Here is a 17,736-nt window from a genome sequence, read left to right on the forward strand (position 1 = left end):
CCTCACCGGGCCGGCTCCTGCGGGCAGGGTCGGGCCCATCCGAGCGCGGGAAGAGCGGACGCCGCTCCCTTACGTGCCCATGCATCTCCTTCCCAGAAGTTTCCGGAAGCGCCGTGCGCACACGCACCGTCGGGCGCACGGCGCCGCTCAGAAGTCCTGCAGCTCGGGGATGCCCCGGTACAAATCGAGGGTCTCGGGATTGGAGAAGGCGCCGCGGTGCTCCACGGCCCGGCCGGCCACCACCTGCTTCACCGCCACCTCCACCTTCTTGCCGTTGAGCGTGTACTGCGGAGCGGGGAGTGGAGAGCGGGAGAGCGGCCTTAAGCCGAGGGCCGCACCCGGGGCCACGCCCTGCGACCACGCCCCCTGGGGCGGTGCCCGGGGCCACGCCCCCGCAGGCCACGCCCCCGCAGGCCACATCCTTAAACGAGAGCCGCACCCGGGGACACGCCTTGTGACCACGCCCCCATGGGGCGGTACCCGGGGGCCACGCCCCCGAAGGCCACGCCCCCACGGGCCACATCCTGTGACCACACCCCCAGGGCGGTACCCATGGGCCACGCCCCTACAGGCCACATCCTTAAACCGAGGGCCGCACCTGAGGCCACATCCTGGTCACCACGCCCCATCGAGGGCGGCACCTGGAGTGCTGACCCAAAGGTGCTGACCACGCAGAGGGCAGTCGGTGAGGTGCGTGGAGGCCTGACGCCAACCCGGGGGCCAGTGCAGGCCTCACCCCACTTCCCTGCCCAGAAGGCAGCACCAGAGTGAGGCTGAGCTCCCGGCTGCCCCCCATGTGAGCACATGGCCATCCCCACACCAGCAGCCACCCTGGGAAGCCAGCAATGGAGACTTCCGGGATGTGGTGCCCCCAGCTGGCACACCTGGGGGGAGAGGGGCACACACAGGTCGCCATAGAGCCCGAAGTGCCCAGATTCACACTTCATGGTTTTTGTGGTGTGTACCAGTCCTCGATCAGGTCGAAATCCAACCCACTCCCCAAACCATGTGTGTGGCACGCTATGCAGATGTCCAACACGTGACCATGTCTTTCCTCTTTACTCAAGATGGGCTATGGGGACATCGTTGCACTAATGCACTACAGGCTTCTAAGGCCTCCTTCTGAGAGCCAAGTAAGCCTGCTGGCACCAGGAGTTAAATCTGAAATGCGACTGAAATCATTCACTTGAAGATTTCAGTGGCCATGTGCACCAGCCAGGCCCCGCGTGCGGCTTACAGGGAGGCAGACGCTTGCGTGTGCCACCACTCTCTGGCTGTGACACTCGTCTCCTGCTGATGCCCACTGGACAGTGACTTGTACCCCAGCTGCTAAGATGGACAGAGGCAGTGTGCTAGAAACTGCCAAAAAGCAGCGCAGCCACTGGGCGCCTGGCAGGGCAAGCAGCCCATCTGGGAAAGGCCACAGGCCAGGCAATGGCAGTCGTGGTGCTGGCCTGCAGTGAGTAAAGTCTATCCGGTGCCACACCTGACCGTGCCTGCAGCAGGAAGCACACTGGTTGGCCTGTATCCCCCGGGGACACTTTGGCCCTTTGTGCCTTGTTGGCTAGTGGCTCCCTCCAAGGGTGCCCAGGCCCCATACTCGGGAAGGCACAGGGGATCAACTCTGAGCACCCTCCAGGCCCTGGGCACACTGGGGTGGCGAGCCTCCCCGCCGGCCACTTCCACCCGAGACTGGGCGTCTGGACTCCAGTGCAAAGCTGAAAGAGCCCAGGCCAGATCGCCCCCATTCCCCATTCATCTAGACCTCAGTGCCAAACAGCAGCACAGACGTCTTAAGCTGTCCCCTGACAGCTTCCCGAGAGGAGCTTCCAAGCGGAAGGCAGAGCTGGAGTGCCTGCTGCTCCTGCCAAGCGAACTTTCTCACCCATGACCTGGAGACGCTGTGGCCACCCATCCCACACCTCTGAGGTGCAACTCTAAAAGGGCAGTTGCTAGGCAACGCGGCTCCGGCTATCTGAGAGCTTGGGGGAGGCCGGGCTGCCGGGCGGGGACGTACCGGGATGCCCTGGGTCTCCAGGATGAGGCTGGGGACGTGGCGCGCAGACAGGCCGATGCGGATGGCATCTCGGATGCGCTTCACCAGGCCCGGCTCGAAGGTGTGGCCAGAGGCCATCTTCAGGAAGAGAATCACCCTCTCCTCGCCGTGCCTGTTATACTGGGGCACACACAGGCTGTCCTCCACCTCCTCGAAGGCCTCCACTGTGGAGACAGGGGTGAGGCGCACAGGAAGTGCGCAGCAGCAGCAGTGCCCTGCCGCCTGCAGGACACTGGCCAGGGGCAGAGCTCAGCTATGCCACGATGGACTGGCAGGAGTCCAGGAGTCCAGAGCTGGGCACGGGGCTGGGTCCACCCATCAGACCCCACATTAGCCCTGCAGGAAGGCTGCCTCCCGGGAAGGGGGTCCTTGGGGCCCAGGCTGGGCCTACACCCCGGCCAGGCGGCTTGACTGGGCAATCGTGAGCACAGGGCGGCAGGGCCCGTTCGGCATCCTGTACACTGCTGCACCTTCTGTGCCTCTCTGTGCCTGTTTCCTTACCCAGTAACAGAGGTGACCCGCCACCCCAACTGAGCCCACCATGAGGCCCCCATGAAGGAGTGGGGCACAGGTGACCCCCAGGTAAGCCGCTTGGCCAGATGTGTTCTAGAAGAGAGTTTGTAGGCCAGTCACTTCTGGGGCAGGGACTCTGGAAAGGGACCCGGGGGCTGTGAGGAGTCCGGTGGGGAGCACTACGTACCGATGTTGTAGATCTCCGAGCTGCCGAACCTCACGCCGTTGGGGTTGAGTGTGCCGTCGCTAGTCAGGGAGACAAGGAGAGTGGGAGCAGGCCCCGCCTTCCCTGGCTGCCCCCAAACTCAAACCCTGGCTCTGAGCGTCCACTGTCCCTCCCCACGTGGCAGCTGTGGTGGTGGTGCTCAGAGACACGGTCGGCCCCATGCAGGAAGGCGCAGGGCGGGGACAGTGCAGACTGGGCGCAGGGCCCACATCAGCCTGTGCGGAAGCCCTTGGTGGGAATGCAGGGTGCACTGAGGGGGGCAGCCGGGGCGCAGGGTGGGGCAGGGCACGCAGCGCGCAGACCCCTCACCTGCGGCCCAGCATGACGATGCCCCCCGTCCGGGGGTTGATCCTGCAGTAGTCGCCGTGCGCCCACACGCCTGCGGGACAGAGCAGAGCACACTCAGGCGGCTCGGGGTCACAGCCCTGCCCTGGACCCCGTGCCGTGCCAGGCAAGAGGGAAGCCCTCTGCACTGGCCGCCTGCTGAGCCAGGAATACAGACCATCGCTGGCCCGCAAGGTGGTGACCTTTGTGCCACCCTACGTGGGGGTGGCCACTGGGGGAGCCCTGTGTGGGGATGCCTGCTGTGCGGGCAGCAGAGCTTCTCCCCGCCCCCCCCCGCCCACCCTGCCACCAAGGGGCCAAGCGCAGGCCCAGGCAGGAGGCCCTGGTGCAGAGTCGGTGAGGTGTGGCTTCACAGACGGCGTGGGCTGGCCGGGCAGTGCCCGCGTGGGGAGCGGCCCGCCCACGCCTCCAGACTCACCTGGGAACTTGGAGAAATACGCCTTCCGGTACTTGCTCCCATTCTCATCATTCCAGAAGTGGGTGGGCTGGCAGGGGAGGGGCTTCGTGCACACCAGCTCCCCGCTCTCCCCCCACACGGCCCTGCCTGGGGGGGGGCAGGGTAAGTGTGCAAGCCACACTCAGGTGGTGGCCCTGCCCAGGCGCTGGCACCTCTCCTCGGGGACCCCGCTGCCCGGCTCCTGAGCACAGCACCTGCCCCCCGGCTCGGCACCTGCTTCCCCAGGTGGGGACAGGGACGGCCCTGTATATAAACCAATAGGGGCACCCCACCCCCACCCCGCGGCGCCTCCAAGTCACCCAAACCAGCAACAGCAGCTCATCACCTTCCTCATCCCAGGCCTCCACAGCCATGGCCAGGTTCCGGGCCTGGATCTCCCCCTTGTACACGGGGACCGACACATTCTGACCCATGAAGCAGGAGATGATATCCGTGCCTCCTGTAGTGAGGGCAGAGGAGTCAGCCGAGGGGCCGCGGCTGCCACCACCAACGATCGGGGCCGCCCCCCCACAGACACACACACACACACACACACACACACGAGGGCAGACGATTGGGCACACACACACACACACAAGGGCAGACGATTGGCCCACACACACACACACGAGGGCAGACCATTGGGCCCACACACACACACACACAAGGGCAGACGATTGGGCACACACACACACACGAGGGCAGATGATTGGGCCCCCCACCCCCCCACACACACGAGGGCAGACGATTGGGCACACACACACACACACACACACACACACACACACGAGGGCAGACAAGCCACCCCCACAGAGCAGACGATCAGGGCCACAGGAACCGGCAGCCCCAGGAAGGATGAGGCCATCCCCACAGGGTGCAGCAGGCCGGGGGGGGGGGGACGGGGCTGGGCCTCCACCCCCACAGGGGGCAGAACCAAAGCTCCTCTGGCCCAGAAAGGCCCGGGAACCCCTGGGGCTCCGAACGCCCTGCCCAAGAACCCTAGCAGAGCCAAAGAAGCAACGCAGAAGGCAGTCGGCAGGGCGGCTCAGGCCTCCAAAATGTCCTTGTAGAGAGTTCTGTGAAGAGTTCTCACAGCACGAGAAGAATCAGAATTGCAAATACTCAAAAAGAAATTAAAGTGGCCCAAGGATTTCTATGGACTGCAATATGGAGTCAATATCATCAAGGGAGGAAGGCAGGAGCCTCAGGCCTCTCTCCCATACACACGCACACAGGTGCACGGGTACACGCATATATACACATACACACATAGTGTGCGGGCACACGCCTGAAGGGAAAGGAGACACGGAGTCCCAGGTTTTACTGTCACCTGCACCCATTACTCTCCAGGCACAGTGCGCGTTTATGAAGTGATGAGAAAAGGCCACTTGTGCTGGACACGGTGGCACAGGCCTGCAGTCCCTGCACCAGGAGGCCGAGGCAGGAGATGACCGTTTGAGGCCAGCCAGGCTAGAGAAGCCACTGACCCCACACACAATGCACCAGCATAAATGCACACACGTACAATCACAAAACCACCTCTGCCGCCCGCACGTGCCCCTCAGGGGACTTGCTCTCAACGCCAGCCTGCACGGTGACTGAGCACTCATCTGTCAGCACCACAGGGGACACCCCCGGGCCCCCCCCCTCCGTATCCCTGGCCCCATACCTGAGATGGAGCCCAGGAGCACGCTGCTCTTGATGCACTTGTAGACATACTCGTAGCTCTGGGCCTTCAGCGGGGAGCCGGTGGACAGGATGGTGTGGAGTGTGTGGAGATTGTGGGTTTCCGCTGGTGAGCAGTCATGAGAGATTACCCCGGGCCCCTCCCCGCCCCACGGCCCCACCCCACCCCGGAGCAGGGGACAGGGCTCACCGGGCTTCATGTCCTTCTCTTCCAGCACCGACAGCCACTTGGCACCCGTCCCCAGGATGGTGATGCTAAGGACACAGACCGTTTAAAGGGACTGAGAGAGGTTTTGAAGCCGTTTAAGTTCCCAGGGACTGCTAACCCTTTGCTGCAGTCTCTCTCACTAGGAAAGAACCTTCCCCACCAGTAGCGGGCCCGGTGTCAGGCCTCAGCCGGCCTCACCCAGGCCAGGAAAGTTTGGCTCCGGCCGGCGGGACTCGGGACCTACCCAATCCTGTCCACCAGGTCCCACAGCACGGCGGGCGTGGGGACCAGCGGGGAGCCGTCGTACAGGACCACCGAGGCTCCGGTGGCCAGAGCGGACACCATCCAGTTCCACATCATCCAGCCGACCTGCGGCAGACCAGGGTTGGGGGTCAGCCACGGCCAGGAGGGGCACCCACCCGCCCCTCCAGCCGAGCCCCGGGGCCCACCGTGGTGTAGTAGAGCAGAATGTCGCTGCGGGCCGTGTTCCCGTGCAGCATGTGTTCCTTCAGGTGCTGGATGAGGGTGCCCTGTGGACGAGGGCACACAGATGAGCAGCGGCCCGGGCCTCGCGCCCACCACACGCTGCCCGAGGGAGCACAGGCCCCTCGCGCTGGCCCGGGGCGTGGCAGCGCCTGGCCTGGCGAGCTACGCCCTGTCATTTGTGACTCACATGGGGAAACCGCCAGGGCCCTTCCCGCCCAGTGCCAAGCCCTGGAGGCACCGTGGACACCTGCTGGAGGGCAGGAGCTTGCCCAGGGAGGATGTCCCACCGGCTGACCGGGCTCACAGCCAGGACAGCTCGGCCAGGGACAGCAGGGGCCGCCCGTCACCTGCTGGTTTTGTTTTTTGGGTCCGGTCATGGGGTCTGAACTCTGGGCCTGGGCACTGTCCCTCAGCTCTTCAGCTCAAGGCTAGCACTCTACCACTTGAGCCACAGTGCCACTTCCAGCTCTTTTCATTTTGCTTATGTGGTGCTGAGGAATCGAACCCAGGGCCTCATGCATGCAAGGCAAGCGCTCTACCACTGAGCCACCTTCCCAGCCCACCTGTTGCTTTTTTATTTCGATGCTTATGGGCAACAGACGCCAAGGGTGCAGACATGCCGCCCTGCCGCCACCGCACTGAGCTGCCCTGCAGGGCCCAGGGGCTTCCCCCAGCCGCCCAGAGCCCACCCCACCCTGGTGTCCCAAGGGCACGGCGAAGGCCCCACATGCCCCCTTCTCCTGTCACCCGCACTGGGCCTCGGGTCCCACCAGGGACAGAACGGGTCCCTGGTCCCAGGCTGGCGTGGGGCCACTGCCCATGTGAACACCAGCGGCCCGGCCAGGCCTCCTGGCTGGCGTGAAGGCCCACGTGTCCCACACCTGTCACGCTCGGGAGAAGTTAGAAGGCGGGCACACCCGTGAAGCCAGCCCTGGGGAGGCGACGCGGGAGGACCACAAATCCAAGGGCAGCCTGCCCCACACTCAAGACATGATAACTCTCAGCACTGGGCAAAGAGGCTTAATACCAGTTCTCTGGAGCAGTGAGCCCAGTGAAAATGGAACACATGCATCTTTTCTTGATCTTTCCCCACGCTAAATATGCCAGGCACGGGCATTTTATGAACAAACTCCATTATAGCTGATATATTTCTATGTTCTGCTGCTTTAAAAACGGCAGTCACTATGCAAAACACTAAAAATAACCGCGCGGTGACACGCTCTGGCTTTTCTGGAAGTGTCTTCCTCAGCCCCACACATCCTCCCTGCCTACAAGGTTCTAAAAACACCCGTCTCGTGGCTGGGAGATGGGCCTGTGGCCAGACGCGTGGCAGCCCTGCTGGGAAGGTCAAGGCCAACACCCGGCAGTCAGCGGCTGCTCGGAAGGTCGAGCCCAGTGCCCGGCGGTCAGCGGCTGCCTTTGAGTGGCAAGGCCACTTCTGCCCACACAAAGTGGCACTGGGCCGGCAGGGGCCCGGGCCACGGTCCCCAGCCTCCCACACTGCAGCCTCTGGGTCGCCTGGTGCCCCACGGTGTTTTGTGGGAGGACCTCACACCCAGGACTGGCCCCGTGCCCCGAGGCCACGCGAGCTCCCGTCTTGAGGAGCACACCGGGAGAGGCTGCCCCTCCTGAAAGCTCTTCGCATTTTGCAGGTGTAAAGAAGCATCTGGAAAGGCCAGCGGCTACAACGGGCATTTACGCCATCCCCACACACCAGCTGAGCGCCGGCCAGCAGTGGCCAGCGCTGGAGGCCTTTCTCTCGGTGCCTCTCTCCTCAGAGGGGAGGAAAGCCGAGCGTGGCAGGCTGACCACTGTGCGGGGGCCTCCCCACCCCCGCAGCCTGAGCCCAGGGAGGGGACGAGGTTCTGGGTGCCACTGGGCCGTGGTGGTCCACGGATGTCCTGCCAGCAGCATCTCTGGGCTGTGTGCCTGGTAGCGTGGCGCCATCCTTGACATAAGGGCCGATGGTGGCACCAGCTCTCCAAGAGAACGTTCCGGCTCTAGGAGTCCTGTGCAGTGGCACTCAGCTTGATGAGAGACCCGCTGGCAAGTTCCCTCTGGCATCCAGCCCACACTGGATGCAGCCGGTTGCAGCCTGACCCTCAGCCTCCCTGCCCCCAGCCGGGACTGAGCAAACCTTTGCTCTCCACATGCTACCCAGTTTGCAGCATTCAGCCACAGCCTGGAAATGGGTAGAACAAAAGGCCCACTGGAGAGCCTCCTCGGGAGGCAGTGGCCATGCACAAGCAGGGAGGCAGGCCCCCAGAGCCCAGCGCCAGCCTCCAGCCTCCAGGACCCAAGACACAACTTCCCAGACGCAGCCTTCCGGACTGATCCCTAGCCGGATAAGTGTTCCCTGGATGACATGTGCAAGACACAAGCCCGTGGCTCTCCCACACCCACCCACGCTCTCCCACACCCACCCACGCTCTCCCACCCCCGCCCACGCTCTCCCACGGTCTCTCATGTTCTCCCACATCTCTCCTACAGTGAGCAACGCTGGCCCACCCTGTGGGAGCCCACCCGGGGGGCTCACTGTCCCATGGTGACCTCCACGCCAGTCACCATAGCGGCATCAGCTAGCAAGCCCCGGGGCGGCAGCTCCCTGGGGCGGCTGCTGGTGTGGCTGGGCAGTGGGTGTGCCAGGTCTGTAGGGAGGACAGGCAGGCCTGGGGGGGGGGCCGGTGGGGGAGGGGGCTGGCGGGGGGGGCGGGCCCCGACGGGGGGGGGGGGGGGCGGGGGGCGGCAAGCCCCGGCAGCAGGCATACCCCGGCTGAGTGCACCATGCACTTGGGCGCACCGGTGGTGCCCGAGGAGAACATGATGAAGAGCGGGTGGCTGAACGGCAGCTGCTCGAACTCCAGCTGGGGGGCCGGCTCGCCCAGGCCCAGGGCGAGGAAGTCATCCAGAAACACGCTGTGGACAGAAACACAGAGACAAGGTGAGCGGCGGCTGCTCGGGAGGCGCAGGGAGAGCAGAGAGGGAGACACGCCACCGAGGTTCGGCTGAAGGAAAGCGGAGGATTTCCAGGTGGCTCCCAGCATGTGCTACTCGGGGCAGAGGTGTGAGGGCCACGGCACAAAGCGGTGTGGGGAAGGCCCGGGGCGGGGGCAGAAAAGTTAAGAGACACTTGTCTCCAATTAACCAGTGGGGGGAGACCAGAAGTGGAGCTGTGGCTCAAGTGGGGCAGAGCTAGCCTTCAACAAAAATACTCAGGGACACCATCCAGGCCTAGAGCTCAAGCCCCAGGACAGGCTCCTTAGCCCAGCGCAGGACTGAGCTCCGCAGTCACCCCGGGAGCCACAGCCGCCGGCACATGCACACACTGCCATCAGGTCTTCCAGCCCAGCTTTTTGTTTCCTGGGATTACCTGCCGGGCACTGGACCCCAGGGTCCCCTGTGCGGCGCAGGGAGGCAGCCAGCCTAGGATCACACTCTGCAGACGGAGGGGACAGCACTGCTCACACACTCATGCAGCGAGACTAAACATCTGACCAAGAAGAAATGTTAAAAATCCAAACTACTGCGGGGCACCGGTGGCACACGCCTGTCATCCTAGCTACTCAGGAGGCTGAGATCTGAGGATGGAGGTTCGAAGCCAGCCCAAGCAGAAAAGTCCCTGTGAGACTCTTATCTCCAAAGAACCACTCACAACCCAGAAATGGTGCTGTGGCTCAAGTGGTAGAGCGCTACCTTTGAGTACAAAGAGGCTCTGGGACAGCGTCCAGGCCCTGAGTTCAAGACTCAGGGCCAGCAAAAAGAAAAACTAATCCAAACTACTGACTGAAGTGTGCCCAGCCTTACCCTAAACCGACAGAGAGCAACAGCGGGGTGGCCACAAGCCACCAGGGCAACACAGCCCTTCGTGTGCCCGGCTGCCCCTGCCCAGCACCGGCTGTCCACCGTGCGGTGGCCAGCGCACTTTCTCTCTTCCAGGGATGGACTGAGGTCCACCGCTGGCCAAGGCGAATGAACCGCAGCACGTGCAAGGCAGCAGAGGCATCAGGCCCGGGCAGGACCCTCAGTGCCAAGGCCTGTCCTGACCACGCAATGGTTTGTAACCGACCAACAGAATAATTCAGCACTGAGAGACAAACCAGCAAGGCCCCCCGCTCTAGAGGGTCAGGAAATGGGACACCCGGAACTCAGGCCACAAAAGCCTTTCTCCCCACCCCCCAACCCCACACAGCCATTTATATAAATGCCAATCAGACAGATGCTCCACACAGGGGAAGACTAGCTTTCAAACCGTCCACAGATCACAGCAAATACCACTGCTTTGGTTTATCTTCCAGAAATGAAGAGCCCGAGGGTGGCTCTGCTCACCTCTGTGGATGGGCTGTGCAGGGTTCTGCTGTAGCCTCAGCCACCAGCCACTGAAGCAGGACAGGGCCTAGGGCCTGGGAGGAATGAGGGGACAGCTGTGCACACTGCAAGCGAGCCTGTGGGTGCACTTCCCACCAGTCACTGGGACATGGGGGCGGGGCCACGTGGGCCTGAGCCGGCAGGCCTTCCTCCCCGCAGCTCTGTGGCTCCCGCAGAAAGACCCGGGAGACAGAATGGAGGCAGCAAGCCTAGAGCTCCTGACTCTAATGGACAGAGGCTGCAGGTGTCCCTCGGGGCACTGCAGATCCCGGTGACGACCATGTGACCCACAGCTGTCACTGCGCTGCCACCGCATGGTGGAGAGGCCCCTCAGGGTCACCCGGACTTGACCTACAGACCGAGCCTGCCACCAGCACCTGCAGCTGCTGCCAGGTTGCTTCCAGAATGCTGGCACCCCCGGGAGGTCCAGGCAGGCAGGCAGGCGCCCCCTCCCCACGCCCCACACCGGACTCCTGGACACTGAAGCTCCGCCTACTCGTGGGCACTGTGGGCCAGCAGCTCACTCCCGCAGCGGTGACACCACAGAGTGTGCCGCACCCCGAGAGGACATCGCACCCTAGGAGGCACCCTGCACAAAACATGGCACCTGCCGTCTCCCCGAGTCAAGGCCTCTGTCCCCTCCCCGCTGGAGGGCCCAGGACCCCTGGTGCGACCACACAGCCTCCAGGGCTTGCTCTGGGCACCTCCTGCCAAACTGAGACTAAGAACAAGACAAACTCGGCTTGAACTAAATATCAGGAACAAAATGTCAGGAAGCAGTGAGGCATCCGTGCCCACCACCTGTAATCCCAGCTACTCAGGAGGCTGGGATCTGAGGATTCCAGTTTGAAGCCAGTCCCAACAGGAAAGTCCACTAAACTCTATCTCCAGAATAACCAGCAAAAAGGTGGCTGGAAGCATGGCTCACGGGGTAGAGCATCCGTAGGTAAACCGAGCAAGCCCGCACAGGACCTGGCAGGTCTTCTGTCTATTTACCTCTGTCTAGGTGACTACCACCACCCCTAAACGCTGAGAGACAGTTGTCACAGCACAAGAAACAGTTCCCACGTGCCACTGTTTGCACCACCAGGTCTGGGCTCTATCCCAGGACCACGAAAGCAAGAGAGACAAAGGCCTGGCTGTTACCTGTTGGCGATCTTGGAAATGTCTATCTTGTCTCTAGTGGTGACGTAAGGAATCACCACCACCCTCTTCAGGTCAGGCAGGCCTGCGGGAAGGGGAAGGCCAGTTACCCAATGGACGTATGCGCTGGGCCTGATGCTGTGTGTGTGCACAGGACTCCAGGGAGACGCCACACACACACATGCACATTCACACGCACGTGCAGAGGTCTCTGGGAACCTCTGGGCCCACACAGGGCTCCGGGGTGACTCCCCTCACGTGTACTCCGGGGTGACCCGTGCACATGTACTCCGGGGTGACCCGCACACGCGTGCACCCGCACCGCCCCCCTCCCCTCACGCGTACTCCAGGGCGATCCGCACACGCGTACTCCGGGGTGACCCGTGCACATGTACTCCGGGGTGACCCGCACACGCGTGCACCTGCACCGCCCCCCTCCCCTCACGCGTGCTCCGGGGTGACCCGTGCACATGTACTCCGGGGTGACCCGCGCACGCGTGCACCCACACCGCCCCCCTCCCCTCACGCGTACTCCAGGGCGATCCGCACACGCGTACTCCGGGGTGACCCCCCTCACGTGTACTCCAGGGTGATCTGTGCACACGTACTCCGGGGTGACCCGCGCACATGTGCACCCGCACTGCCCCCCTCCCCTCACACGTACTCCAGGGCGATCCGCGCACGCGTGCTCCGGGGTGACTCCCCTCACGCGTACTCCGGGGCGATCCCCTCACGCGTGCACCCGCACCGCACCCCTCCCCTCACGCGTACTCCAGGGCGATCCCCTCACATGTACTCCGGGGTGACCCGTGCACATGTACTCCGGGGTGACCCCCCTCACGTGTACTCCAGGGCGATCTGTGCACACGTACTCCGGGGTGACCCACGCACGCGTGCACCCGCACCGCCCCCCTCCCCTCACACGTGCTCCGGGGTGACCCGCGCACGCGTACTCCAGGGCGATCCGCGCACACGTACTCCGGGGTGACCCGTGCACGCACACGTGTGCACCCGTACCTTTCACCACCTGCTGCAGCTTGCCCAGGTGGCTGTGTTCCTTGCCGTTGTAGAGCACGGCTTCCACTGAGAAGATGAGCTTCGGCTGAATCTGAGAAAACCGGTCCAGCACACCCTGAAAATGGGGGAGACGTCACCACAGGTCATCCTGCAAAGAGCAAAGACCTCCAGCTGCCGACGGGAGCCCTGGGCAACACGGCCACAGCAGCCGTGATGGCTGAGAAGCCACCGCCACACCAAGGAAGGCCGTGGCGGCAGGAAGCACTGAAGGATGTGGAGATGTCCCCAGTCCTGTGACGCGCCCCAGTGCCCCCTGGGAACCTACAGAGCACACGCACCCTGCACACCACACCGTGACAGGCAGGTCTGCACCTGGCTGCAGGCCAAGGCCAGCACAGCGGGACCGGAAGCTAATGGAGCTGGGAGGAGGGACTAACGAGGCGCTGCAGGCGCTGGCTCAGCAGGGCCCACCCCTGGCTGAGCAGTGCGGGGCACAGGCCTGGCCGCAGGCGCCACCTCTGTGTCACCATCTGTGTCAGGGCTCAAGGATGGAGAGCTCATTTCCAAAGCGGTCAATGTTCCAAGCCGCACACTGTCTGTCAGGAGACTAGGGGTGAAGCCCCCGGCCTTTGCCCTCAGTGGGCGCTGGGCACCGGCCAGGGTGCCACACAGATTCTGCTGTGGCCACAGCCACGGATGTTACAGGCAATGCGCAGTGCAGGCAGCCTCTGCCTGGCGGCCATCACCCCTGTAATCCCAGCACAGGAGGCTGAGGCAGGAGAACGGCACGTGCAACGCAAAACTCTATTTTGATATGAGACACATCTCAAAAAAATAAAAAGAGGAAAAGAAAGAAAGAAAAAGGAGGAATTAACCCTGTAGGGAAAAATTACTGGTAAACAGCAGCAGAGAAAACAATGCTAAAAAAACTCATACTACTGTCAACATAGCTACTCAGGAGGCTGAGATCTGAGGATCGAGGTCCAAAGCCAGCCCTGGCAGGAAAGTCTGTGAGACTCTTATCACCAATGAGCCACTGGAAAACTGGAAGTGGAGCTGTGGCTCAAGTGGTAGAGTGCTAGCCTTGAGCTGAAGAGCTGAGGGACCCAGAGTTCAGGCCCAGACCCAGAGTTCAAGCCCCACAACCGACAAAAAAATAAAAAAGGCTCGGGGCTGGGAAGTTGGCTCAGTGGCAGAGCACTTGCCTTGCATGCATGAGGCCCTGGGTTCGATTCCTCAGCACCACATAAGCAAAAAGAAAAAAGCCGGAAGTGGCGCTGTGGCTCAAGTGGTAGAGCGCTAGCTTTGAGCTGAAGAGCTGAGGGACAGCGCCCAGGCCCAGAGTTCAGGCCCTACAACCGGACCAAAAAAAAACAAAAAATAAAAAAGGCTCATCCTGAGAGCACCTGCCTAGCAAGCACAAGCCCACAAGTTCAAATCCCAGCACAGCCAAAAACAAGTGAAGAACCAAACAGATCAATAAAATACACAGCCTGACCAGCGTGATGGACGGCTCCCAGGCCAGCACCTCCCCCACCACTCACTGACCTTGACATCGCCCAGGGGTTTTCACAGAGGCCCCACTACCCCTGCCACAGGCAGAGAAACTGAGGCAAGCGACAGCAGGTCCCACCAGGGACCACACACAAGGCCCCAGGCTCAATGCCCAGCACCGGCTCTTTCCCCCACGACACCGCCCCACTGGAGACCCCATCCACAACCTACAGCCGTGCCCCCCAGGACCCAAGCATGGCCCGACTCACGTTCACACCGAAGTCTGGGGACGTGGAGCTCCAGATGGCGCCAATGCTCGCGGCAGCCAGCATGGCCTTCACGGCATGTTCACCGTTCGGTAAGTAGCCTGCGGGGCCAGGGAAAGTCCCCCGTGGGTGTTTAAGGCAGATTCCCCAAAGTTCGCCCAGCGGCCAGGCCGGGGCGCGGCAGCGGGACCCGCTGGCCTCTCCCCCCATTCTCCACCCGCCCCTGTGGGTCCGGGCCCCAGGCCTCTCGTCCACAGCCCCCCTCTGCTCCCACACAGCAGCCACCTTTCAGGCCCTGGAGGCTTCCACCCGCCCAGCACACGTCCATCCACAGCAGAGCACACGCTCCACTCTTCCCTCTACGAAACGCCCGTGAGCTATCTCCCACCAGCCATCCACAAGAGCCAGGGCGCCGCTCCCACGCCGCTCGCTGCCCAGGCTGCAGAAGCAGCCCGACACCCCGGGACCGGCTGGCTGTGCCCTGCCCTACTGCGCCCCATGAGGCCACCTGGCCTTGCCCTCCTGGCAGGCACAGTTGCTGCCCGAGGCCAGTGCGTCCCCTGGGGGGAGGCACACCTCAGCCAACGCTGCCACAGATGCTGCCCACACACACCTGCCCATCCCACAGCCCCGCTTGCCAGCATCGGCATTTTCCCAGAAGTCAAAGTGACGGGAAAAGCGCATGGGGCTCTTGGTGGGGACCGGAACTCCTCCAGGGGGACAGAGGAGGGAGGCAGCCCAGGCCTCAGCTGGGCTTCTCATCTGAAACGGGGGCCCAGCATGCACACCTCTGCAGATGCTGCGTCCCAAAGGGCCAACGGGCCTTTGCACAAGCTGTGTCTGCTGCCTGCAGCTTAGGGCCAAGTCCTAAACACATCTTCATTCCCGCAGCCAGCATCCCCCCTTGGCCTCCAGGACACTCACCAACCACCCGGTCGCCTTTCCTCACTCCCATCTTGCGCATAGCCGCTGCAAACAGAGCCACCTGCTGCCGCAGCTCCTGGAAGGTCACCTTCACGATCTCCTCTCGGCCCTCGCCTGGAAGTCACAAGGGCAGGTCGCACACAGACCGGGCAAGGAGAGGGGGCAGAGAGGCCCACGCATTCCCGGGGACCCAGGTGGCCGACAGGGATACAGCGTGAGTATGCATCTGAGCCGGGGCACCGCGTGAGTGTGACCCTGTGAGCCGGGAGAGGCGTCGGCACCACACAGATCCTCCTGGCCCCATTTCACAGTCTTACTCCGCAGGGCCACCCTGCCCCTCAGCTGCCATTAATCTGCTGTCCATCCCTACAAGTTTTGCACTGAAAGAAGGTTCTAGAAACAGAATCACACAGAAACTGGCCTTCTGAGACTTTTCCAATCAGTACAGTGCTTAAGGATCAATAGCTCGTTCCTCTCTTTCCACCTGTGGTTTGGATGGCGCGTCATTTACTGATCACAAAGTGAACACAGCCAGGGGTGGTCTCTCACACCAGCCATCCCAGCACTCAGGAGGTACAGGCAGGACAATCTCAAGTTCTAGACCAGCCTTGGCTACACAGCAAGATCCTGTTTCAGAGAGAGACAGAGAGAGACAGAGAGACAGAAACACAAAGAGATAGAGAAAGAGAGAGACGTAGAGAGACAGAGACATAGAGAGAGAGAGAGCTAAAGATAATGCAAAGCTAGGCACCAGTGGCTCACACCTGTACTCCTTGCTACTCAAGGGGCTGAGATCTGATGATCAAGGTTCAAAGCCAGCCCGGCAGGAAAGTCTGTGAAACTCTGATTCAATAAACTATTCAGAAAAAGCTCGAAGTGATGCTGTGGCTCCAGTGATAGAGTGCTATCCTTTCAAACCCCAGAAAATGCAAACATTCTGTAAATATCAAATATTGCAAAAAAAGAGAAAAATATAAGTAAGAAAATTCAGTGCTCAGCCTACCGGTGACAGGCGGCCCTGCGGCCGGTCGGTTATTTGGTTATTTCTGGATGGACTGTGGCCTCAACGCCCTGGCTCACGGGGGGGGGGGGGGAGGCCCTGGAGACGCCGGTGGGGTCGCCCTGCTGCAGGGGGTTTAAGGCATGGACACTAGGACTGTTGGTCACTTGCTACCTCCGAAGGCACAGATGGGACCTGAGCACCCCACTGCTGCCTGGGGAAGACGCCCCCGCCTCACCTTCCCGCACAGTTTCATTCCTAATCGCCAAGGGCTCAACCTTCCCCGTGTGAACACCCGCCTGCCCCGTGGACACCAGCCCTGTGCCCTCTCCTGACCTCCCTGCCATTCAGCCTTCCCTCCCTCAGCGGGGCAAGGTCTCTTCTAAGAACATTCCAGTCACCTGAGCTCTACCGTGGGACAGCTGCCCATCAGGCAGGCACTGTGGCCACTGCGTGCTGCTCCCGGGAGCTCGGAGCCCGTGTGGGCCGTGGACAGGGCTGGGCTACGCAGGGAATTCCTGAGGGCCGGAGGGGCACGGGCCAGACGGCCGCAGCCAGAGCGCTGGAAGAAACCCGGCTGAGGGCTCAGTGTGTGGCAGCATATCGGGAGAGAGAGAAGCATCTGGACGCGATCCCTAGCCACAGGCTCCTGCTCCCAGCCAGCGTGTGCAAGCACAAGCAGCAATGGCGGGGACCCAGCCCGCACCCCTCCATGGCCCCCGCACCCCCTCACGGCCCCCGCACCCCTCCACGGCCCCCGCACCCCTCCACGGCCCCCGTACCCCTCACAGCACAGTCCTTCAGAAGCCCTGTGGCCTGAGCTCTCCCAAGTGTGGCCCAGAGCTCCCCAAACCTGCTAGGCTGCTCAGCCAGATCCAAAACCCTGATTTAATCAGGGAGTTACTCAGTTTCTTTTTCTTTCTTTTTTTTTTTTTTTTTTTAGTCAGGGCTTGAACTCAGGACCTGGGTGCTGTCCCTGAGCTCTTTTTGCTCTAAGCTAGCACTCTACCACTTTGAGCCATGGCGCCACTTCCAGTTTTTTGGTGGCTCATTGGAGATAAGAGCATCACAGACTTTCCTGCAGAGGCTCAGGTTTCTGAGTAACTAGGATTACAGGCCTGAGCCACCAGCACCCAGCTCTATTTTAATTTTTGGCGTTGAGACAATATCTCACTGTGTGGTCCAGGCTGGGCTAGAACTCACGATTCCACTGCCTCAATCTCGCCAGTGCGGGAACACAGACACCAGCCCACAGGAAGCCTCTGCCAATAAAACTCATCACTAAGTTAAGGCATGTCCTTTATACCACTTCTTCCAAAGACTGCCTAATACATAGATTGAAGCATTTTTGTGTGTGTGTATGTGCTAGTTCTGGGACTTAAGCTCTGGGCTTGGGCACTATCTCTGAGCTTTTCTGCTCAAGGCTAGCCCTCTACCACTTAAGCCACAGCTCCACTTTTGGCTTTTTGCTGGTTTATTGGAGATAAGAGTTTCATGGAGCCGGGCGCTGGTGGCTCACGCCTGTAATCCTAGCTACTCAGGAGGCTGAGATCTGAGGATCGCGGTTCAAA

General features: G+C 61.9%; 1 protein-coding gene across 1 annotated transcript; it reads right to left on the reverse strand.

Moving 5' to 3' along the window:
- Window positions 1–6: 6 nt before the first annotated feature.
- Window positions 7–16,512, reverse strand: Aacs (acetoacetyl-CoA synthetase). Its single transcript, XM_013023044.1, has 16 exons — window positions 16,404–16,512; window positions 15,166–15,279; window positions 14,245–14,342; window positions 12,482–12,596; window positions 11,468–11,549; window positions 8,725–8,872; window positions 5,920–6,000; window positions 5,715–5,839; window positions 5,453–5,517; window positions 5,246–5,368; window positions 3,923–4,036; window positions 3,559–3,684; window positions 3,105–3,174; window positions 2,757–2,815; window positions 2,018–2,220; window positions 7–285 (listed from the first exon to the last, which is right to left on the reverse strand). The coding sequence occupies exons 1-16, from the start codon at window positions 16,510–16,512 to the stop codon at window positions 148–150; spliced, it is 1,770 nt and encodes a 589-aa protein (XP_012878498.1). The 3' UTR covers window positions 7–147.
- Between the last annotated feature and the right edge of the window lie 1,224 nt (window positions 16,513–17,736).

Source organism: Dipodomys ordii, unplaced genomic scaffold, assembly GCF_000151885.1.
Source record: "Dipodomys ordii isolate 6190 unplaced genomic scaffold, Dord_2.0 Scaffold66, whole genome shotgun sequence".
NCBI classification, from domain to species: domain Eukaryota; kingdom Metazoa; phylum Chordata; class Mammalia; order Rodentia; family Heteromyidae; genus Dipodomys; species Dipodomys ordii.